The sequence below is a fragment of the Schistocerca cancellata genome, chromosome 1 (assembly GCF_023864275.1).
Source record: "Schistocerca cancellata isolate TAMUIC-IGC-003103 chromosome 1, iqSchCanc2.1, whole genome shotgun sequence".
In the NCBI taxonomy this organism is placed as follows: Eukaryota; Metazoa; Arthropoda; class Insecta; order Orthoptera; family Acrididae; genus Schistocerca; species Schistocerca cancellata.
The window spans coordinates 518,726,098-518,752,482 of record NC_064626.1 but is presented as its reverse complement, the minus strand read 5'-3'; the positions used below and the strand labels follow the sequence as shown (position 1 = coordinate 518,752,482).

At 39.2% G+C, this 26,385-nt stretch overlaps 1 protein-coding gene across 2 annotated transcripts in view; it reads left to right on the top strand.

Moving 5' to 3' along the window:
• Positions 1 to 24,104, top strand: part of LOC126178833 (kelch-like protein 38) — a 153,363-nt gene extending 129,259 nt beyond the window's left edge. For both annotated transcript variants that reach the window (XM_049924562.1, XM_049924563.1), the window contains one exon: positions 23,462 to 24,104. In XM_049924562.1, coding sequence (XP_049780519.1) covers positions 23,462 to 23,754 — 293 coding nt within the window. In that variant the 3' untranslated portion in view covers positions 23,755 to 24,104. The remainder of the gene's footprint in view (positions 1 to 23,461) is intronic.
• Positions 24,105 to 26,385: the final 2,281 nt, after the last annotated feature.

Below are 26,385 nucleotides of genomic sequence, written 5' to 3'. Positions count from 1 at the left end.
TTTCAATGTGTGAGATGGGATCCAGGAATTTGGGATTGAATGAGGAAACTTTTCTGTATAGGTGCAGATTGAAGGAGCAAGGATCCATGGTGGAGGATAAAAACACATAAAATATGTAAATAACATAGAATTATATGTGAAAAAATTCCCAAAAATACACCAAAATATTTGGGAAAAATCGCAAAAAGGGTGGAATAGATGAAGTATGGGGAAACAAGATGAAACCTTAAGGAATAGTCCGATAGTGGAAGTCGAAAATGGGCTGAGATTGATGTGAAAAAAGAGTGAGATCAAAGATAAAAATAAATAAAAAGATATAATGTGGGTTGCAGGTCTGTGGGCAGATATTTATGGAGAAGGTGGACTGCAGATGTGACTAGATTGCGTGAATTTAAGTGCGTTTGAACTGGAATAAGAGAAGATAGAGAGTGGGGCATGGGCAAGAGTTGGCAGGATGAGGTACAAGTTCATGTGGCACAGGAAGATATGGAAAGTAACACACGAAAATACATGAGAGGGATGCAAGAAGAGTGATCAATTCGAAGGTCTAGGATTAATTATATCCACACAAGAAATGTGGGATATGAGATGCTGTACCAACAGTCAGCACAGTCTTGAAGCCATGTGTTGTGTTCTGACAAGACGATCAATACAGTGTGGCTTGTACATAAGAGAATGTGGTGCCATTTGGAAGGTAACAAGTAAAAACATAGGAAAGAAGAGAAGGAATGGACAAACACTGAGTATACAAATGCATTAAAAAATCATAACAAAGGAAAACTGTTGGATGGGAGCACCTTCCGCTCTCTGTGGCCACTAGGAAGGGGCCAGCATGGTTCACTGTTAAAAACTTACTAAGTGCCTCTGGTGTTATTTAATGTGAAATATTGTATGCGCCTGTAGTAAAAACATTTAGTTCCTGACATTTACTAAATGAGCTCACTATTTTCAAGAAAATACCAATCATAATCATGAAATAATAATGTTATCTTATAGGAGCACTCTCTTTTTGTGTATAAAGTATAAGTGATCTAACTGTATACATAATTCATGTATTGCATTATCAAAGCTGAAGTGAGCATTGATATCTTCATGCTGTGTAGTAACGTTCTGAATTTCATCTTTAATTAATAAGGCAACAACTCAGCTAGTATGACCTTATCAGTAACATAAGATATCATTAATAGCATTAAGTAAAAAAAAAAAAAAACTCAATTTTAACTTCTTAGTAATAGAGTAACAGCTGTTTACCTGTAGTTACTGTTGGCAGCAAGTTATTAGTAATGACAGACAAAGAGTAAGTGTCAGTAATAACAGAAGACAGTAACTTCTTAGCAGCAATAAATGCTGGTGAAGTCTCAGTAGTGGCAGTAGCTGCCGGTGTCTCAGTATTAACTGATGCTAATAAAATTTCAGTAGTAATAGCAGCTGGCACACTATTAGTAATTATCGATGACAATGTTTTCTGTGGTAACAGAAGGTAACAATTTGTCAGTGGTAACTGATGGCACTAATCTTTCAGTAGTAATGGACAATTATATCTTATTACTAGTAATAGAAGAAATTGGCTTATCATCTCTTATAAACCCTCATGATCTGTTCCACCACACTACCAGGTGATACCACACTACCTTGTAGTTTCTTTAAATAAGGTTTTATTTCATTTATATATATTGTAACAGTTTATGCGTTCTTAGCTGTACTGTATTCTAAAGTACTTACTGTATATATTAAACAATGGAAAATCCAGAATGGAATGTAACAATATCAGAGAAGGAAAGTTGCTACTCACCATATAGCGGAGATGCTGAGTTGCGATAGGCACAATAAACGGATTCACACAATTTTGCCTGTGTGGTCTCAGCTCTCTGAGACTGCAGACGTGTGTGCAAGTTGCATTTATGTGTGTGTGTGTGTGTGTGTGTGTGTGTGTGTGTGTGTGTGTGTGTGTGTGTGGGTGGGTGGGTGGGTGGGTGGGTGGGTGGGTGGGTGGGCGCGCGCCCGTGCGTGCGCGCATGTATGTGTGTCTAATGCTGACAAAGGCCTTAATGGCCGAAAGCTTTAATTGTGCGAATCCTTTTATTGTGCCTATCATGACTCAGCATCTCCGCTATATGGTAAGTAGCAACTTTCCTCCTCTGGTATTGTTACTGTATATATTACTTCTTCATTTACTGGAACATCCTGTACTGAAGTAACGGTATTGGAAAATTCAGTGTTAATGATGATTTTATAGTCTACAAAATCAAATTAACTATCAAAATCTTGTGCCTTGTTTTTCCTAAGTATACTGTATTATTTAGTCTGTCCATCCTTTTGTTTAATTGAGAACTTCTTGCTCAGTATCTGATCCATATTAGAAAAATTGTCATCTATTTGAGAAAACTTGTCATCTACTCGAGTAAATCTCTCATTTACCTGTACTGTTTGCTGTGATAGTTCTTGCATTATTGTTTCTAAATTTATTTCATTCTTTATGGTAGCCATTATTTCGATCTCAACAAATAACAGCATAAAAAGTCACAAGAGTCAGTAATTTAAACCGACTTATAACAACAGAATTATGAAAAGGATAGTTGCTACTCACCATATAGCGGAGAGGTAAGTCACAGATATGTACAACACAACTCTCACACACGTGGCCACAGTCTGCGGCAGCTGAAGCCAAACTACAAGCAGCAACACATGATGGGAGAGGCGACCAGATAGGGGTAAGGAGGATTCTGGGGCCGCAGCCTCCGTACCCCATCCAGTTGCCTCTCCCATCATGCATTACTGCTCATTGTCTGGCTTCAGCTGCCAGAGACTATGGTTGTGTGTGTGTAGCATTTGTTGTGTGTGTGTGTGTGTGTGTGTGTGTGTGTGTGTGTGTGTGTGTGTGTGTGTTTTTCGACAATGGCTTTGTTGGCTGTTAGCTCATTTTGTGACGGTCTTTTTGTTGTGCCCATCTGCAACTTGGCATCATCTCCACTATATGGTGAGTAGCAACTATTCTTTGCATAATAAAGTTACATTCCATCTCAGATTTTCAGGCTTATAATAAATTATTTAGTATGCTCTCGTTTTGATGCTTTCAGTTTTAATTGAGCTTCCACGGCAAGTTTTCTTTCTGCTAGACTAGTGTTTGACAAAGTGACTTTGTAAGTAGAGAAGTGTGTCAGTATTTAACTCTGTCAAGTGACAAAATAGTCAAGAAACCACTTCATAGTATATTTTAAAAGAACAAAACCCACTGGATTATAAAGCAGTAGAATCTCTTGTGGTATTATGTAGCATCAGCTGCATCTGCCACCAACTGCCGATGTCTCGTGTACCTGTTGTCTGTTGCTGTCTCTCGCCTGCTAATTGCCAAGTGCTGCTGCTGCCATTTGTTGAAGTTTTTGCATATTGTGTGCTTTGCTGACTCTACTCTGGTTGCCATTGTTATTTACTGACTTGTTGCTCACAGTGAGTGCACTTTCTGCATTGATTGCTGTGATTATAACCTGGCTGTGTCATGTGGAAATCTTCTACATTTGCTTTTCAAATATAATTTCTGATTAAATTCTTTCAAAAAATTATTTATAGTTGCTATGTTTCTTCGTAGTATTTATTATTTATTGTTACACGTCACTCTAATGGTGTAATATTCTTCTTGTTTAATTCTGTGACAATAGCTTTTTGATTTGTGTTGTCAAGAGAAATGCAATAGTAGTAATAGTAGTAGTAGTAGCTTTATTCATCCGTAGATCTCTTTTTACAAGGATATAGGACATGTCAAAGTATTTAAAAAATTTAGATCAATTTAAAATAAGCTGATTTATATACACATATATTTACAGGCTTCTAGTTAGAGACAATCATTAGATTTACTCTTGGTATACAATACTTATTTTACAAATAACTTATTAAGTAATGTAATGTCACATTGTTCACTCATATCTCACTATCAGTCACTGCACGCACTATACACACATTGTTTCATAACACTTCACTCACTACACACACACACACACACACACACACACACACACACACAACACAACACACACACACACACTGGTGATCTGTGGGCCATTTTCTGTACCACAGCTTACCATTTGCTATCCTGAAATACTGAGTCAGCATCCCTTCATAATGACTGAGATGATGAGCTCAGAAAGATGGAGGAGGTAGTAGTATTGTGCTATACATAGCTTGGGGGTAAGTATTTTTAGAAAGGAAAAAAAGAAGGAAAAAAAACATAAAGTGAAAGTGTTATGTGGAATGTTGGATATTTTATATTCATTATTATTATTATTTATTTGTATAACTTTTTTATCAAACCCCTACTCTGTTTTATCTAAGTAATCCTTCAATGTATAAAATGTATTGCATAACAGTTACTTTTTAGCTCCCTTTTTTAAATAAGTGTATTTTTGCAATTTCTTTAATCTCTTTTGGTAATTTATTGTACAGTTTTATTCCTTGGTAGAAAATGCTGTTTTGAGTTTTATGTTTATTTTTTCTTGGTAAATGTAGGTTGAGTCTGTCTCTTGTTGCATTGTCATGGACAGTGTTGTTTGTGCAGTAATTACCAATGTTATTTTTGGTGTGTACAACTGACTGGTAAAAGTATTCACATGGAGCAGTTAAAATCCCCAGTGTTCTGAACAGATCTTTACAATGAGCTCGACTAGTATTTTTGGTTAGTATTCTTATGGCTCTTTTCTGGTGTTTGAAAATTATGTTCGTATTTTGTGCATTTGTTCCCCAAAAAAGAATGCCATAGATAAGAATTGAGTGCACATATGAATAATATGTAACTAAAAGACACTGCATGTTGCACACTGATGATGGGATTCTAAGGGCATAACATTCTGATGACATTCTGTTTGCCAGTACCTTTGTGTGTTCACACCACTTCAACTGAGAATCAATATTCATTCCTAGAAATTTTGCATTTGTTACACAATCTATAGAGGTGCGATCTACATTTAAGTTAACATTGTCATTTTTCCTGTTCAAACTGAAATTCATGGAATTATTCCTTCTTTGCTGATTATAGTGAGTATTTAAAAATTAAATGCTATTTTAATTTGTAGTATTGTATGAATTCATGAAGTAATAAAGGAACGTTTATATCACATATCGATATTTTTCTTCTGTTATGTGAGTGTCACACTACAAAAACATAGTTCTTCTCCATCTACATTTTATTCTCATTCCATTCATGTATGGAGTGCAGGAAGAATGATTTTTTAAATGCCTCTGTGTGTGTTGTAATTAATCTAGTATTGTCCTCAAGATTACTGTGGGATCGATACATCGGATGTTGCAGTTTATTTCTAGAGTCATCATTTAAACAAGGTTCTTGAATGCCTCTCTCTATATACATTCAGTATACCCCATTAGTCTTATTTGGTATGAGTTCCACATACTTGGAGCAATATTCTAACACTGGTCTCATGAGTTATTAGTAAGCAATCTCATTTGTAGATTGATTACATTTCCCCAGTATTCCACCAATAAACTGAAGCCTGTCAGCTGCTTTCCCACAACTGAGCCTATGTGAACATTTCATTTCATATCCGTACAAAGTGCTAAACTTAGGTATTTCTATGAGTTGGCCAATGCCAACTGTGACTCATTGATATTGTAGTCACTATGTTTTTTGCGTTTTTTGAAGTCCACAGTTTTACATTTTTGAACAATTAAAGCAAGTTGCCGTTCTCTGCACCACTTTGAAATCTTACCAAGATCTAACTGAATATTTATGCAGTTTCTTTCAAACAGTACTTACTGTAGATAACTGCATCATCTGTAAACGTCTGAGGTTACTATTAAATTGGCTGCAAGGTCATTGTTGTACAACATCAACAGCAAGGGTTGCAACACACTTCCCAGGGGCACACCGAAGTTACTTCTATATCTGACGATGACTCTCCATCCAAGATAATATGCTGCTGTGCCCGTCCTACCAAAAAATCCTCAATCCAGTCACAAATTTCGCTTGACACCCCATATGATAGTACCACAACTACACTTACTAAATGCTTTTTGGAAATAAATAAATACTGCATCCACTTGACTACCTTGATCTTTTCAGTATGTCACGCGAGAACAGTGTCAGTTGGATTTCGTGTGATAAATATTTTCAAAATACATGCTGGTTGGCACAAAAGAGGTCTTTTGGGTGAGATATCTCATTATGTTTGAGCTCAGGGCATGTTCTAAGAATCTACAAGAAATTGATTTCAAGAATATTGGACAGTACTTTCGTGGATCACTTGTGCTACCCTCCTTATAAACAGATGTGACCTGTGCTTTCTTCCAACTGCTGGATATGATTTTCTGTTCAAGGGATCTATGATTGATCTATATAAATGCTGATTTGTATCACAGTCTGCTTCAGATATCAAACAGATTTTATTCTTTATATCATGTGGAGTTATAATAATTTTTTAATGATTTTTTTCTGTTTAATAATTGTATCCTTGTTCACTGTACTACAGTTCACTCTTACATAAGGACGTAGTCATGAGTTATAGTTTGTGTCCACGCTTTTCGCATAAAAATAGCCAAATATTAATCAGTCTTGAGTAACATCATCTTAAATGAAGTATTCTTCAAGAAAGCTTGTAGTACAATGGAAGTCAGTAAGAAAATAATTGTAATAAATTCTTGATTCAAAATTCTTCTTAGTTGCTTTCATCTTAATTTTCAATGTGAAATTCTTCCATTCCAATTGCTTTTCTGCGCAGGGTCACCATGTGAGAGGGTTCACTGAGTGGAAAAATTTTGTAAAATTATTAGTCATTAACACGTACATTTATTGCCTGCATGTATGCAACATGCTCTTGGTGTGGGTATCCCAGTGAAGTAGAACTTAATCACAGATAATTTACAGATTTTTTTTTTCTATACACTGTTGATGTTCAACATTGTCTTCTCTGAGGCCTGACTTCAGCACCCGTGCAGTGTTGGAAGCTCCTTGACATACTGGTTATGATGTAAAGCCAACACACACTGGTGGACTACAACTGTCACACACTGTATAAGAAGTACCTCAGACAGAATAATAATATAATACAAACCAGTATATGTATTAACATGTAATACCATTTAAAAAATGTAGACCTGCACTCTATTATAACATTATTGAATGGTGCAATTACTCATTTATGCAGAGCATAATGGGTATAAGTGCAGTCGTTTTTACTGCTATCCTAGGACAGCGTACTGAACAACATTACATAAGTACTTGCTTAGATTTTAGACTAATAATTATAGCTCTTAGAAATAGTATGTTTTTAGGTGGGTTAGTACCTCCAATGCATGTGGCAAGAGCAAGCCATTAATGCTTTCTTTCTCCGTGTGGCACATCAGGTGTTTAAGTGTGGATGCATGTATGAAAAATGGTCAGTCTATACTGCGAACATAGTCCACTCGCTGGTACACTTACCTCTGTGCAGAAAATATCAGGTAGGACATTATGCGATGTGTTTGTGAAAAGACCGTTGGATGCAGAGAAAAAAAATAAGCAATACACTGATGTGTATACCCTTTAATGTACCATACACAAAAATATCTGCACTTATACCTGTTACACACTGTATAAGGTGGTGGTGACACAGAAAAATTCTCACGTCTGACTTAAAAGGGAGAATTCCCAAATATAATTACACAAAATTATGTACACTCACATATAAATGAGTAAGTCTGCTTCTATTTCTTAAATAATTGTAACTTAAACATTCATATGCACTGTGCCTTAAACATACAGGGTGATTAAGAAGGAATGTCACATAATTTGTGAGGTGTTTTTACATGTGAAAATAAACTGAAAGAGTCCTATTAACATGTGTCGAATTTTCAATCATTAAGTACTGGAGCATGTTGAACAGTACACACATCCATGAATGATTATAGACACAAGTGTGAATATTACTTACCAAAATTCTGTGTAGGCACTGTGGTGAACAGAATAATGGTGTTCAAAAAGTCCAAACCCATCTAAATGCACTTGGCAGTGCATTGGAGATTGAGTTGTGTTGCACACTGATCATCATCTCGAAGAGGTTTAATGTGGGAAACAGCATCGGTGATGCAAGTGACAAATTCCTCGTGTGGGTTCACCTTTGTAGCATACACATCCCCCTTTAATCAGCCTGATAAACAGCAGTTTTGTAAAGGCTGAGTTGCCACTATTGTTACAGCAGGCAGAGTTTGTGAGTTTGCGAAACAGCTTCTGGTGCAGTACACGCTAAGACAGTTTCTCCATCTACTACACAGCTATGCCCCAGGGTCAGGTAACAAAGTCACACAAATGAGTTGAAAAGGTTTACTTATCTTTGTGACTTGTTAGATATTGAGTTCTGCAACACTACTTGTAATATAACGCAAAAACGTCGCTCAATAGCTAAATGCAAATAATCATAGGTAAACTATGCAGCACATAGCAAATGCAATTATGAAAACTGTATGTTCACTTCTAAGAGTTCACTGAACAATGTTCCCTGTCTAAGTCAGCCCTGGATGATGATCTGTAACCAAGTGGGCGAGAGCTGCTCTTCTGTCTTTTGAGTAGGCTTTTGTCCATCGTAATCCAGTCATTGGCAGATTGTACTTGGCCGGCAGTTGGTCGAGGTGAAATCGATACCTTCATCCTCAGCACCGCCCAAGGCACACTAGAGGAATTCATGGAAATGGTGAGTGTCTATGGCATGGGCACCAGCCCCTATCTTTGGGCCTGTGGTGCTTTTGCCCTGGCTGCATTTCATTCGGACGACACAAAATCCCCCCCCCCCCCCCCCCCCGCACGCGTGCGCGCACACACACACACACACACACACACACACACCAAAACTGCCTCACCGTTATCACGGACAGCCGAGCACCACACCAACAGTGAGAGGGAGGCATGGTTGTTGGAACCAGTAACCAGTGTTAGAGCGGTGACCGTTGCTGTAGCTGATGCTGAATTGCTGCTCGCACCCCGACATCCGTCTTGAGGCTGCCAGGATGTGTGTGCGCCATTAAGTGGCCGTTTACAGGACCGCATAGCACTAGAGCTACTTCCACCTCTCTGTTCTACAGCACAAATGTTACCATACTGCTGAAAACTGTCTACAGCAAAATCACAAGAGTCTTGATAATCAATGATCTGCAATACCTGCTCAGGCGTAGTATTGAAATATTTCAGAATCTGTTCCCTGATCCTATTATCTGACACATTCTGTGTGATTGCATCCCTGATAATAGAGTCACTGTAATATTGTCCACATTCACAACACAACATGCATTTGCACGTTAAGCCTTGTAATTCAGTCACCCACTGGTGGTATGGTTGTTCTGGCTGCTTCCTTAAATGAAAAAACTTAAAACCTGGCAGCCTCAATGTTACTAAGGTCTTAATAGTATTTATTTAATGCACTGACTAATGTCTCAAAGGGGATGTCCTCAGGTTGTGATGTAGGGAAGAGTTTTGTATGAGTCCTATGCACTGATACACCAATGACTGATAGGGAAAGGAAGTAAGCCTGTGTCACAGTACCTGATAGTTTGTGGGCTGCTACATGGGCCCTGAATTGGGTAATATACACTGTTCAGGCTTCTGCATTTTTGTTCAGGGCACGACATGGCAGCAGGATCTGTGGCACGGAAGCTGCAGGCATGGCTGCCGATGCTGTGCTTACTGTTTGAGCTGCTGCTTCATGTATGACAAATTATGTCATGATTTCAATCCGCTTCTGAAGCGACTACATCTGAAATCAAAGGAACGTATTAAGGTCCTGGCAATTGTACATCCACATTAGGCAATGGTTTGGTAGGAACAGATACAATTGGCAGATTCTGTGGCTCTGGAGCCAGAGTCGGTGCAGGCAGAGGTGATGGTTGTGTCATGGGATAATGAAGTATAGATTGTTGTTGGGATGTGGGTGGGGTAGACATCGTATCTAGTTAGACAACAGTAATGACACAAAAGCAAAAGGTGTGACGCACACAACGTGCTCCCACATCTAGAACAAAAAATGTCACAAATTTGCTGTGTTGGTTTAGGAGAAACAAGGCAAATAAGAACTAAATTCAAAGCAAAAGTCACACCAGCAATTATCGCCTCTGTGTCTGGCTTGGGAAGCTGCCACCTTGTAGCCACTTTTGTATCCCATCCTCGTCACCAGTTTTGTAAAGGCCGAATTGCCGCTGTTGTTACAGTAGGCCGTGTTTGTGAGTTCATGAAATGACTTCTGGTGCAGTACAACACTAAGACAGTTTCTTCCTGTCACTATTTCACAGCCATGCCCCAAGGTCAGGTAACAGGATAAGAATGTGAATGTTCTAAAACACTCCAACAAATTAGTAAGAAAGTCACACAAATGAGTTAAAAAGGTTTACTTATCTTTGTGGCTTGTTGGATATTGAGGTCTGCAACACTTCTTTAATATAACTCAAAAAAGACCCTCAATGGGTAAGTGTAAATAATCATAGGTAAATTTCACAATATATAGCAAATGCAATTACAATAATTGTCTGTTCACTTCTCTATGAGTTCACTAAATGACATTCCCTGTCTTAAGCCAGCCATGGACGATGATCTATAACAAGTGGGTGAGAGCTGCTCTTCTATCTTCCGAGTAGGCTTCTGTCCGTAGTTGTCCAGTCATTGGCAGATTGTACTCGGCTGGCAATTGGCCGATGTGAAGTAGATAGCTCCATTCTCGGTGCCACCTGAGGCACTGGTGGAACTCATGCTAGTGGTGAGTCTCTATGGTACTGGCACCAGCTCTCATCTTTGCACTTGTGGTGTTTTGCCCGGGCTGTGTCTTGCTCAGACGACACAGCAAGCAATCTAATGGGGTTGGGTTGGGTGATCTGGATGGCCAATTAATGAGTTCGCTGTGGCCAATCCACTGTTGAGGAAATGTGTTGTTTAAATACTGGGATTTTTGTCTGGTACAGTGAATCGGTAATCCACCATGTTGCAGATACGTTTGTTGTCATTGCTGTAATGTCACGTCTTGCAGGTAGGTCATCTATCATAAAATGTGCATAAGCTGCAGCTGTCATGTGATTCAGTAGGAACACAGGCCCTATCACCAGGCTATCAGTGATACCATACCAAACATTCACTGAGGACCAAACTTGGAATTATTTCCCTAGTGTCATGTGGGTTCTCCAACATCCACGTACGAGATTTGCAGGTGTTCATGAAACCACTGCATGTAAATGTAGCCTCATATGTAAATAAAGTGTACTGCATGATGTCACTGTGTGTACAGCCAACCATTCAAAAAATTATCGTTTGCTTACTGAATCACCTGGATGCAGATGTTACATGGGCTGCACGAGGAATGAGCACAAACCCTTGTAATGTAGTGTACACCACACTTGCATTTGTGAAATATCGAGCTGTCTGTTAATGCACTATGTACTTGTGCTGGGAATTTGTTGTACAGTTGCAATAACGTCTTCCCTTTCCTCAGCTGACTGGATGGCCTCACATTATCATGTTACGTGTACACTGGGTACTGTTCCAGATTTATGTAATGTTTGAAAACCCCTGGGAAATACCGTGGCACAGGGTATTCGTCGATCAGGGAAACATCTCTGGTGTTCTGTCACAGCCGCAAGGGCACTGTCATTACAGAACCTGTACACAAATGACATGTCTACGTATTCTATGTGAGTGAATGTATGAGGCATGTTGGTGTTCACAGACACAATGGACTTTCTCAATTAAACAGCAGTCAAGCATGACACACACACACACACACACACACACACACACACACACACACACATATTCTCAAGACTGCTCACTGGTCCAACCCATGATTGCACACTGGGTACATTTGCAACTGAAGCCTCAGTGTGATGTCAAAGTGCTGCCATGCATTGGAGAACCCTCACACCTCTTGTAGGATGAGTCAGTCACCTGCCTCACCATTACTCTGTCCACCGCAGCATGTACACTTCATTTTGATAAGTAATATTCACACTTATCTTCGTATCCATTCATGTATGTGTGTAGTCTTCAACCCATTACAGTTTCTGAAAGAGTGAAAATTTGATACATGTTCTCATAGGACTTTTTTGGTTTATTTTCACTTGTCAAATCTTCTCACAAATTATGTGACAATCGTCATGAATCATCCTGTATTTCTTTAAAAGTCCTATTACTTAAAAGAAAGAGTAATGGAAATACGTTTCAACACAATGTTGAGGAATTGGATGAAGGTTAGACAGAGGATGTGATACTACAAAAATAATTTGACAGAGCGTAGAAAAATCTTTAACAGAGCATCTAAGTGGAATCGAGGCACACGAAGTAGGTGGCATATCCTCATAACAAAGCGGGCAGTTCAAAAGTCTGTCTCACTCTTTCTCAACTAATGCCTCCCTTGCATGTTCTTTGACTTTTACAAATGAGAATCTAGTTCTGTACACATTCTAGATAAACTCAGAATTTAAAAGCTTGTATTCCAGTAAATAGTGCCACGATCTTTTTGTAAATCTATAAATGCTATACATGTAGGTTTGCCTGTCCTTCAGTCTATATTTTGGGATACATCCTAGGGTCAGCACTGGCCTGAATGTTCCCACATTTTTCCAGAATCTGAACTGGTCCATTCTTTTGTACATAAAGCATGTTAAAATTTACAACTACGATTAATGAAACTAATCATTCGGTTATATTCACATCTGTCAACACCAGTGTTCTTTGGTGTTAGGATTATTACATTTTTCATGTAGCCTGACAGTATCTCACCTGTGTTATATCTACATCTATACTCTGCAAGCCACTTTATGTTGTGTGGCAGAGGGTACCTTATATTCCCTGTCAGTTCTCCTCTCTCCATTTTCCAACTGTGAACCATCTGCGGGTAGAACAGTTGTTGACAAGTCTCATTGTGAGCTCAGGAATAGCTACGATGTAGTAAAGGGAGACCAACCCTTGAATGCTGTAAGCAGATTCCGATAGTAGTATGTTGCAGTAGGTATGTAGGTATAAAGAGACATACAGGCCAGACTAGTGTAGAGGACTGCATAAGAGCATTCTTTGGATTGAAGACTACAACAACAAGAAGAAGACTATAATATACTGGAGAAGGTTTTCTGTTTATGTACACTGCATATGGGAATTTCAGGACTTTTTATAGCAGTTGAGATTTTGGAGGAATGTATTTTCCTTCTTTTATGTGACTGTTAAGAACAAAGACATGTGACACTGATCTGTTATGTGCATGTTCCACAGAGTCAATGAAAAACAGTAAAGCATTCACAACCAGAATATGTACCAATGATAGAGATATAAGCATTACATTCTGCATCTTCTATTTTCAATATACTTCAGAAGCCACATAACTTGAAATATTTCATTCCAAACTGAAGCACTTCATATTATATGTACACCAGCATTTGAGAAAATTGCAACACAAATAAATATACATAAATATACAGAGTTAAATGATTAAGAGGACATAATTGTATATGATTCCAGACTTTGAAATTCATTGTGGTATGAAGCTCCCCATATGATGTAGTCAGACATAATAAACATAAAGGCTCGGACTGGGATATGTTTGTAGGAAATCAATTTTCTTGTACTTTGTCAATAAAATTGTTCTGGGTTTGAGGTCCCACTGTCAACTATAAAATTCCGACGTTTTGGCGACTGTTGCGAGACACCTCCCTCCGGGTGTATTGCTAACTGCTGAATAAGCACTAGTTTGGTTACTTGTGTACTATGGAGGAGTGCCGTTATTGGATAAAGAGGGTGAGGAGGAACGGTATTAGGTGTTCTTTATTGGTCTTTGCATTGCTTGTCGTCATTGGCAGAAATAGGCGTTTTTCATTGGAGCTTCCTTTATTGCTTGCCATTGGCGGAAATCGGTGAATAGGAAACTGAATAGTGTAGCACTGTTTACTAACTGCCTAGTATCTTGGCTCACGCAAAGCTTCCGAAGCAAAACATCAATAAGGAGGAACATCGTGCCATCGAGGAGCTGAAGAACAACTCTCAGATAGTGGTAATGCAGGCAGACAAGAAAAATGCCACTGTAGTGTTGGACACAGTAGATTATGACAAAAGGATGGAGGATCTTTTGAGTGAATCCATTTACCATAGGCTTAAGGGAGATCAGACAGCTAAGATAATGAAATCGACAAAAGCACTGCTGAAGGAAACTAGGATGAACTTTGACGCAACCCGAAGACTCATTCCACAAGTGCCACAGGCACCGAGAATATATGGTTTACCAAAGGCCCACAAAGAACCCTTTCCTTTATGTCCAATAGTGAGTAGTATTAACTCACCGACCTACAACCCAGTGAAAGAATTGGTTCCAAAGCTTAGATGTCTAGTAAGCCACACAGATTCATACGTCAAGGATTCCACCCACTTTGTAGGACTTTTGAAAGAAAAGCGTGTCTCGGGTACACACCTGATGGTCAGTTTTGACAAGAAATCTTTATTCACGAATTTACCCGTGACGGACACTATGAACATCTCATAGGAACACCTGGAAAGCTAGTGCGCCATCATTTGACAACCATCTATTTTAGGTGGAAAGGGGATTTCTATGAGCAGACGGACAGTGTAGGTACGGGTTCCCCTCTATTGCCTGTCACAGCAGACATTTTTATGCAAACGTTTGAAGAAACAGCACTCCAGTCTGCACCAGTATGCCCAGATGCTGGCTATGATATTTTTCGACACCTTTGTCATCTGGCCACACTGGGAAGAAGAACTTCACAACTCCCACCAACATCTCAATCAGCAGCACAGCAAAATTCACTTTACCGTGGAGATGGAAAATTGACACAGAGTTTATAGGAAGCCCATCAACACAGATACCTGCACGCATCCTCCCACCACCATCCTACGCAAAAGAAATCGGCTCTAGTAGCTTTAACTAAGACAGCCTACAGGATCAGCGATGAACACAATCTCAAAGCTGAACTACAGAACCTCAGGTCCATTTTTGGAGCTAATGGCTGCTACATGAAGATGATACATAAAACTATGGCAATGAAGGAAGAGGGCAATAGGGAAATGCAAAACGAAGCACGGAACACTGTCCTGTTACAATACGTACAAGGGGTCACTGAACGTGTGGGAAAAATTCTCCATCAGGCAAGTATTAAGCTGATTTTTCATAGCAACAACAAAATAAAAAGCAGTCTGGGCTCAACGAAAGATACAATTGACAATTTTCATGCCGCCGGAGTTTATGAAATCGGATGCGAATGTGGACTGATGTATATAGGTGACACTGGGCATCCAATAAGCACAAGGTTATCTGAATATGAGAGATATACCCGTTTCAAACAATACAACAAACCAGTGGAGGCAGAACATCAGGAACAGTGCAGGAGAAAGATTAGAGAGGCTATAGAAATAGCCAAGTGACCAAACGACATGAATAGAGAAGACAGGTACTGACTTCCAGTGTCTGGGCTGCCAACAGTGACAGCTATGCAAAAGGACAGCTCTCACAAAGCAACAGGCACACAGTAGGCCACAGCAGTGGAGGGTACAGGTAAAGTGCTGACATGTCCTAGACGATACACTGCAGTCACTGATCAGTTTCCTATTTGCCGGTTTCCACAAACGGCAAGCAATAAAGGAAACTCCAATGGAAAATGCCTGTTTCTGCCAGTGACAACAAGCAATGCGAGGACCACTCTTCCTCCTCACCCTCATATGCAATGACAGCATTCCGCCATAGTATATAAGTAACCAAACTAGTGCTCTTCAGCAGTTAGCAATACACCCTGAGGAAGGCGTCTTGCAAATATCGGAATTTTATAGTTGACAATGCGGCCTCAAACCCAGAAGATTTTTATTGACAGTGACAATGGCAGCAGAAGCCTACGTTTACTTTCATGTACTTTTGTGCAGTTGCAGAAGGCATCAACAATGACTGATTGATGACCATGACAATTTATTACCAGCAAACCATATCCTGGACATATTTAGACTAATGGCTGAGTTCTCAAAATATTTAGACTAATGGCTGAGTTGTCAAATGATCAGAACACTTGGAAAGTAGTGTTGCTCTGCCAATTGTTCTCTGAAGCCTGCTTGTACATTCCTCACAAGTGGCTGGATGCTACCCTGTTGAAATGACCTGCCTACACTGTGACGCATTCTATGTGGGAATGACCAGCAACAAACTGTCCATTCGCATGAATGGACACAGGCAGACAGTGTTTGTTGGTAATGAGGATCACCCTGTGGCTAAACATGCCTTGGTGCACACACAGGGTGTCCGAAAAGTCTTTCCCTGATTACATAAATTGATAACTCAGGCTAGAAGTAAGATACAAGTATGAAACTGGTGTCTAATTGTTTACAAACTATCAAAGTTTTTTTTCACACATCAGTAAACTTCCACATGAGCACCCTAGGTAGCACGTAGCACATCTAGGCGATATTCAATTTCCGTCCTCACATTAGCCAACATCAAGGGAGGGATCAATTCAACAACTGTGGTTATCCGTTGCTGCAGTGTTTCAAGATCTGGTACACGTGTTCAGTAGACCTCGTCCTTGACAGAACCCCATAAAAAGAAGTCTAATGGGGTTATGTCAGGAGAGCGTGGAGGCCAAACCATTGGCCCATCATGACCAATCCATCGCCCAGGAAAGGTTATATCGAGATAGGCACGGACGTCCAAACCCCAATGAGGCGGTGCACCGTCTTGCTGAAACAAGACATCGGAGTGATACTGAAGCAGCTGAGGAACAGCATACAGTTGCAACATGTCCAGATACACTGCAGATATGATGGTAGCCTCAGTGAAGAAGAATGGCCCGATAATTCGATCGTGCAATAGTGCGCACCAAACATTCACCTTTGGACTGCCTCTGGTGCACTCCATGACCTCTCCAGGGGGTTGTGAACCCCAAATGCGCACATTATGGCAATTCACTACTCCACTGACAAAAAAAGTTCGCTTTGTTGGAAAAGGCAATGTGTCTGAGATAACCATCATCATCCTCAATACATGATAGCATTTCGACCGCAAATTCATATCGATGTGTACTGTCATTGGGCAGCAAGTCCTGAATGATTTGCACTTTGTATGCACGAAACAATAAACGTTTGTGTAAAATGTCATGGAGAGAGCTTTTTGGCATCTGTAATTCACGTGAGGCCCTGTGCACCGATTTCTTCGGTCTTCGCAGAAAAGACTCCCTTACAGCTTCCACCCTGTCTCCTGAGGTTCTTGGTCGACCAAACCTCGGAAGGTCAGCAACCGATCCTGTGTTCTTGAACCTCTCATACCAGGCTTTAATGCTCTTGACATCAGGTGGATTCCTTCCAAATGTTTTCTGGAAGTGTGTCTGCACTGTGGTTGGTGATCATGTCTCATGGTACCACAGGACACACTGTGCCTTCTCCTGATTGGTTAACGTGGCTTCTTGGGCACTGCACCTCATCCACTACTTACGTACTGTGAACCTAAAACAGAAAAAAAAACTTTGATAGTTGTAAACAATTCGACACAAGTTTCATATTTGTATCTTACTTCTAGCCAGAGTTATCAATTTATGTAATCGGGGAAAGGCTTTTTGGACACCCTGTATATAAACAAAGATGCTTTAACTTACCAAACAAGAAAGTGCTGGTATGTTGATAGACACAATAAAAAACACAAACACACACACAAATATTCGAGCTTTCGCAACCCCTGATTGCTTCATCAGGAAAGAGGGAAAGACGAAAGGATGAGGGTTTTAAGGGAGAGGGTAAGGAGTCATTCCAATCCCAGGAGTGGAAAGACTTACCTTAGGGGGGAAAAAGGACAGATATACACTCGCGCACACACACACACATCCATCTGCACATATACAGACACAGGCTGCATTTACATATGTCTGTCTGTGTCTGTATATGTACCAGATGGATGTGTGTGTGTGTGTGTGTGTGTGTGTGCGCGAGGTTATACCTGTCCTTTTTTCCCCCTAAGGTAAGTCTTTCTGCTCCCGGAATTGGAATGACTCCTTACCCTCTCCCTTAAAACCCACGTCCTTTCATCTTTCCCTCTCCTTACCTGTTTCCTGATGAAGCAACCAGGGGTTGTGAAAGCTTGAATATTTGTGTATGTGTTTGTGTTTTTTATTGTGTCTATCAACATACCAGCACTTTCTTGTTTGTCCCACGTGGAATGTTTCCCTCTATTACACACACACACACACACACACACACACACTCACACTCACTGATGAGGTTTTCACAGATCCACTTCATTCGATGACTCCTCAGAGCCTGTTGTGTTATACGGACTATAGCCTATGTACCCTCATCTTAATTATCACTGGCAAAATCAAACAGTGGAAAATCCAGGTTGAAATAATGACACACACACACACACACACACACACACACACACACACAAATGCAACTCACATACACAACCAGTATTGCGGTCAAGGCCAGATTGCGAGCACCAGTGCGTGAGGGGAGAAAAAAACTGAAAGCTAACCTTCGTTATTCAGTGTCCTCTATTCACCTATCCCCTTCCTTTCCCCATTCCAGCACTACACAGCCATTTATTCCAGCAACACACCCACAGTCTTTTTACTTTTCTCCTTGTCCCCTGCCCCCCCCCCTCCCTTTGCCTCCATCTGACATCCTGACTGCACCTAACTGCCTTACCCTCTACCCACCTAGTCCCTGTATGTGCTCACAAGCAACACTTTACCATCCCCCACCCCGACCATGCCATCTCTCCCCCTCTCCGCCCCAGCCTCCTCCTTACCCCCACCACCCTTTTTTTCCTTCCATCATGAACTGCTGCTCGCAGTCTGCCTGGCAGCCAGAGACAGTGATTTTGTGTGTGTGTGTGTGTGTGTGTTTAATTCTGATGAAGGGCTGTTTGGGCAAAATCTTTGTTTGACAATATTTTATTATTAATTATCACTTGTACATTCATGAAATGCTGACACATAGTACAAATATTACCTCCTGTAATAAAATTGACTGACTGTTATTCTGTTGGACACTTTATCAAGAGGTCACTGGATCAATGTATGGTCGGATCAATGTATGGTCACTGTGATTAACTGTGGCTCACTTGCAGTCAAAGATTACTGTATACCACCATAAACTGTTCCTGAAATTGGTTATCTGCAGCTGTCTAAGCTTTAATTGACTTTAGCAGACACATGGGAAATTGATCTCCAGTGTGACAATTAATTACATCAAAATATGTTCACAGACTTGTATCAGAGTGTGTTTAATTGTGGGCCCAGTGGCTAGTAATTAAAAATGTGTTTTTGTTGGAGCACATCAGCAATATTCCCAAACAAGTTCCAAGTTAATTTTGAACCCAATAAAATTTTCAACCCAGCTTAGTGCTTGTAATGCCAAAAGTGAGTAGATGAAATATTTCTTAGTTCAATATAGCTTTACTTTCACAAATTCTAAGTTAAGACCACCACATAAAAATGTTAAAGTATGAGAATGGGCATCTGAAAATAATATGAAATCAGTACACAAGGTCCACACTGATGCAAACTCTTAAGTGTAACTTGTGTCAAGCTCTACCAGTCACGAGTGTTCACTCAGAAATTTACTATGTGTCACAATTCGTGAAAATACTCATTAAATACCCTTGTGGCTTTACTGGCACCCCATTTTGGTAACAATGACTAGATCTAACTGCCTTGTGTGCCATCATGCAGTCTTGGTATAGGTGCTACCACCAGTATTAATACCCCCACTGTGCACCAATGTGTAATCTCTATTGTAAAATTTAAAATGTTCTAATTCCATTAAACCTAAATAAAGCGAAAGGGGCTGGCTCACACACTGATAAAAACATAACCAATAATTTATAACTTAATTCTTAATGTGTGAGATATTTTAGCAAACAATTAATTATATTTTTTTCAATTCGAGTAATTTTTTGTAGTGAAAGAAACTTTATTAAAATATACAGTATGATATTCTGAAAGGATCTTTCATTAGCTTTGCCTGTAATTAATATAGTTAGCATTCTAAAGTTTTCAAAGACAGTAATTATATTAAACCATTTACATCATTAAATCTTAAGGCTATATTGACATTACTACCTAGGTACTAATCAACCTCATGCTGTTGTACATGTTTGTGTGATTATTCTTAATTGGTTAAGAATTAGTGACTACAATTCCTTGCCGGCCGGTGTGGCTGAGCGGTTTTTGGCACTTCAGTCTGGAACCGCGCGACCGCCATGGTCGCAGGTTCAAATCCTGCCTCGGGCATGGATGTGTGTGATGTCCTTAGGTTAGTTAGGTTTGAGTAGTTCTAAGTTCTAGGGGACTGATGACCTCAGATGATAAGTCCCATAGTGCTCAGAGCCATTTGAACCATTTTTGAACTACAATTCCTTAGTGTGTGCCATGTCTGATTCTAATTAAGATAGTGTATTGCATATATCTCCACAATGTTCAATTGTACTGGAGAACTTCATCTTTTCATTGGCTCCATTTTTTGGCACGTATTAATGTTATAGTACATTAATTATTTTATGTTTTAAAATGAGAATAATTCTCAAAGCTTTCATCAAGGTGTTTAGGCCTTTGCAGCAGAAATTTCTGTTTCAAATAATCTGTGCAAAAGTACTCTTGATTTTATCAGTGCTTAAATGGCACTGTTAGTGCTTATTCATACAAATGCTGGATACCGTCAGTTTTTTGAGATTCTTGGTGTTCAACTTGAGGTGCCTTTTTCATGCTTGCTCCTACTGTTGTGGTCAGGAAGCCCTGTACTGAACTGTACAGACACCATATCTCTTATTCTCACCTGTTGGTTCCCTGATCTCTCTAGTGTCTTCTATCTGTGAATACGACACCTGAGACACAAACAACTCTGATGACTAGCTTTTAACTGGTTACATCCACTCTCCCATGCTCAGTGTGGCACAAATCGTTTGACTCTTGATTCATGTGGGTTGTTCTTTTTGGAAACATTGGTGCACTTCATGGTTGTTTATTTGACCACTCACTGGTTTTTGTGTCTGGTGTCCTTGGTTTCCCCATTGTGAACTACAGTGGCAGTTCACTGGTAGCTGTTATAGTTGTGGAAATAGTGTGTTTGAAGTGGTCTCAGTCATACGCTGGTCACTGGGGATGTCCTCTGTCTCTTTCACTTCAGTGTGTTTTTCAGGGGAAAAAATTCAAGATTTGTCTAAAATATTCTGTAGCTTTTATGAACATTCCCTGAAGGTTTTTGAACATTCTAGAATATTCTTGAATGTTCTCGAATACATTTTAGAAACAGCGCACATCAGATTGAGCCACACTCCAGCAAAATTGTCTTAACTAGTAAGTTGTGCAACATAGTAGAACAGACAACAACTCATTGAAAAATGTATTGGCTTATAGAGAACCTATATAATAGATTTGTTGTGTGAGCAAACAGTTTTAGTAACAAACAGATTAAGAAGTATAGAATATGATATCAGGGTCAGAAAAAATATTTAAATATATTGATGCAATATTATGAAAATGGTAGTTGCTACTCACCTTACTGGGGAGATGCTGAGACGCAGATAGGCACAACAAAAGTATTGTCAGAAAATGAGCTTTCAACCAACAAGGCCTTTGTCTAAAACAAACAACATACACATACACAGTCATGCAAATGCAACTCACACACACAATCACAGTCTCTGGCAGGTGAAGTCAGACTGCAAGCAGTAGCACGTGATGGGAGAGGCAACTGGCCATCAGAGGCAGGGCTACCTGTGAAACCTGGTCTATGAGCGAAGCTGCAACCACTGTGCTGCATTCTACATGAGCATGACACCCAACAAGCTGTCTGTCTGCATGAATGGGCACCAACAAACTGTGGCCAAAAAGCAGCAGGACCACCACATTGCTGACATTGCCTGACATGACATTCTTCATTTCAGTGACTGCTTCACAACATGTGCCATCTGCATTCCTCCCACCAACACCAGCTTTTCTGAACTGAGCAGTATGCAATATAATTGTATGTTCCCACAACCCTCCTGGCCTCAAGCTTCATTAGTCATTGTCCTCACCCATCTAGCCCCTTCCCTGTTCCTATTCCAGCACTACACAGCCCTCTATTCCACCAATGCACTCTCAGTCTTTTTATATCTTTCCTTTTTCACTACTCCCCGTCCCTCGCCTGCCTTCTGTCTAACATCCCAACTGTATCTAGCTGCCCTACCCTCTCTCCATCTCATTGCTGTATATTTCCACAAGGAGCACTTTACTGTACCCCACCCCTACCATGCTATCCCTCCCCCTCCCCGACCCAGCCTCCTTCGTACCCCCACCACCCAGTTGCCTCTCCGATCATTTGTTGCTGCTCGCACTCTGGCTTCAGCTGCCAAAGACGGTGCTCATGTGTGTGTGAGTTGCGTTTGCATGAGTGTATGCACCTATGTTGTCTATTTTTGACAAAGGTTTTGTTGGCCGAAAGCTCACATTCTGACAGTCTTTTTGTTGTGCCTATTTGCGACTCAGCATCTCCGCTACATGGTGAGTAGCAACTATTCTTTTCATTATATTGTTACATTCCATCCTGGATTTTAAATGCATTGATACAGTGATAATCTCAGACAAAAGTATAAGCTTCCCAATAAAATTCTTAAATTCTATCAATTTTCCTACTATGCCCTCACAAAGGCACAGTGGATGGTAAAAAATTGCATTTCTTGTACGGGAAACTGTACATAGCATGCTCTCATGATGGTAGAACCACAAAACAAATTCATCTTTGTACCTGAAAACAAAACATCAACTGTTGTTTACAACAAATTCTTTCAAATAAGTTAGATTTCATAAAAATGAAGTGATAAGTGCACATTTTTGTCTGATTTAGAAAACAAGTAAGGGAAGAAAGATAAAGTGAAACAGGTACATTTCAGCTAGTTTTCAAATAAAACTGAAAGTTGGGATACAAGCAGAGTTGTGATACAAGCAGTGTGCTGATAGTGCTGCTGGTAGTGCTGTGTTATTTAAAAAAAAAAGTCAATCATCAGCTGCACCATTGACATATTTTATTGCTCATAACTAGTTTGAACAGATTAATCTGTGGTATTTGGAAGTTCGGTACTGGTTCATAACGTCGATAAGCCAGTACAATGTATATATTTCAGTTGTGCATCTGATAACAAATTTTATTTTGAAAAAATATATACTACAGTTGCTGGTAAAATGGCAGCTGTGAGTAAAATTATAATATTGAAAATTTTAATTGGTGAAACAGTTGCTTATTTATAACAATGCTTGCCCATGGCAAACTCCGAAAATTTATATTGTGGTTCAATAAACATAATGTAATTAATTGGTGTTTTCCAAAATATCAGTGAGAAAAATGTCACGTATTTTAGGGCAGTATAATTTTATTTACATGTAATCTTTAACTCTGCTAGTGTATTATTGCAAGGAAGAATACTAATTGGCGGGAATAGGTAGCAGTACCATTCTTGTACATTCAAAGTAACCAATCAATTTATTTATTCTATTCTAGGTGCCTATTCATGTGACCTGATAAAATTTTCACCATACATTACAACATCGGAGACAAGTGCAGAACATGAAACTGTTGGAGCATTTTATAATCAGCCTTCGGGAGCATGCTTGATCCATGATAAAATATATGCTTTTTCAACTGATGAAAGTGGACATATGTCTGTTGAATTATACGACATCAAGAAGAAATGTTTTCAGACAGTGTGGGAAGGCTGCGAAAATGAAATATATGGAATTGTGGATTTTAATCCAAAAAGTAATGTTGGTTGTTTCCCTATGTGCCTGTATTAATGGATGTGTTTCCACATTTTAGGAGTCATCACAGACAAGATGGTGTGACCACAAATAACTTGACTGATGCACACATTAAATATGTGCCTGTCACTCACACAAAAAGAAAATTTCAAAGTGATAATGTTATATCTGTTATACACTTTATTGCTTGAGCTGTGTTCTGTAAGTTGGGTGATGTGATATTTGTTTAGAATTCATAATGTTTACTGCAGGGTCATGGAAACAATGTACCATGGAGCATTTTTACCTGGTTCTTTCTTCTACGTCAGTTATGTTTATGTGCTGCTTAGTGGTTGGTGTATTATTGATATAGTTGCTAATAAAGAGTCATTGTCTACAAATGTTAATTTGGATCATTAACTTAGATTCATGGCATGTCTAGTTTCCTTAAGCTATTTCAGTGTGCATGAAAAATTGTACATTAACACTGCACAAACAATAATTAAGATATGGACCGATTCACAGTTGACACAGAATGGCCAAGGAATAATATTGTTGTTACACATTTTGAATTTCTTTGTAAATACACTGCTCTTTGTAGGAACTGCATTGTCCACAAACAATGGAGCCGTACAAATCAAGTTTATAATGATAATTGTGCGTGACAAACAACGTGCATTTTATAATTTTCAGTGCAATAGGGTCTGCAGCTGCAATGCATTTTTTAAAGATATCATGATTCCTTCAGCTGCCATTCTCTTTATATCAAGTATGACTGTACAATTTCAGCCTTAGGCTATTTTCAAGTATCTAAAACAGAAGCGTTATACTTTGGATACATTAGTGACACTTGTGATTTTGACATAGGAACAAGTCATATCTGTAGATATACTAGGCACATTATAATTTGAAAGTAATATGCTTGTAAAATAGGAATAACCTCTGTAATTTATTTTATGAGCATCGCATGCAGTCATAGTTGCAAGGGCATACTTGAAACAACAGGATCATCCATAAAGTTAATTATAACACATTTAGTATATCTACAGATATGACTTGTTCCTGTGTCAAAAATTAGAAGTGTCAGTAATGTATCCAATGTATAATGCTTCTGTTTTAGATACTTGAAAATGGTCTAAGGCCAAAATTCTACAACTGTACATGAAATAAAGAGAGTGACAGCTGAAAGTATCACCAAACCATAACCCACCCACCCACACACACACACACACACACACACACACACACATTTTGTTGTCAGTAAGACAAAAGAACACTGAACACCATTGAGAAAACTGTTAGTGGGTAAACTGCAACACAGCAACAAAACTTCTACACTGATGGCACCAACAGGAAAAGTTCTAGGTTTCATGTGATAAATGTGCTGAGTTACTTTGTATCAAGTGGGCAGTTAATTAATAGATACTAGAAGTTACTTGGCAGACTGCTTTCACATATTTCTGATGAGTGAATTGAGATAATGCCATCTAAAAAATGAAAGATTTACAGTGTCTGATATAAAGAACATAGCTATAACATGAGAAGAGCTCCAGCCAGCAATTATCTTGCTGGGTTTGCACCACACACATTTCCTATATTGGTGCCATCCCAACAAATAGGTGAGCCATAAATATTTCTCATATAGGATCTGGGATGGTAAATTACTAGCATGTATAATTAGACACTGGTGTCTGGATGGACATGCCTGTGCCACATGGCATTTTAATAGACTATTTTCACCGATTAAGTCATCTGTATTGTTGTGTGACAAGCAACTACACTGCAGCTCATTAGACCATCATATACAGAAAATATCAGAGGTACTATGAAAGCAAAAGGATTATTTTATTTATTTATTTATTTATTTATTTTTTTTGCAAGATAGTGTAACCAAGCAAAATAGTTCATCATTTTTGAAAAAGATGTAAATTCAAACAACTGTAAAATTTTTGAAGCAACAGACAAAAAACTTAAATTACCAAATTTAGAAATATATTCGCAGAAAAAATGGAAACTAACAGTATGGAGAAATACAGAAAAATGTTGGGAATACATCAAGCAACAAAGAGAGACAACAAACTAAAGTCTAAATGTAATCCTCTGTGAAAACAGGGGTCCAACCTAGTCAGGACGCTGAGGATTTGTGGGCTATTAATGCTAGTTCAAAACAAAAAGAAGCAGAATTAAATTTATGTTGAGATTTACAAGCAGGAGAGAGAGAGAGAGAGAGAGGCACTAGTCCAGCACCCATGTCCTTATTGCCTTAAGAGGAAGCATGAGAAAAGCCAGCACTCCAATCTGAGCTGTGATCTCTTAAGTTTCCTCAGTGTGATCTTTTTCAGGTGCTGCAAGTTGTGCTATTTAGTTCACTTGCTATGTGGACTCCAACCAGAATGAGAAGTATTGTTGAGCTCGTGCCACTTTTTACAGCTGATTATGAGTTCAACTTTCAACTCCCACTGTGCCCTTTAATGCTCTTATCTTTTTCAGAGCCAACGATAGTATTCTTTGTAACTCATGTTCTATCAGCATTTCCCAGCTCTGGTGGGTGTGATGGCCAGCAATATCTTAATAAATACACAAAGCCTTGTTTAAATTGAATCCTGTGACTGTTAGTTAGGTTTCCTGGCATCTTTATTTTGATAGACTCTTTAATTAAGCTGTCACAGGAATTTTGTATTTGCACCA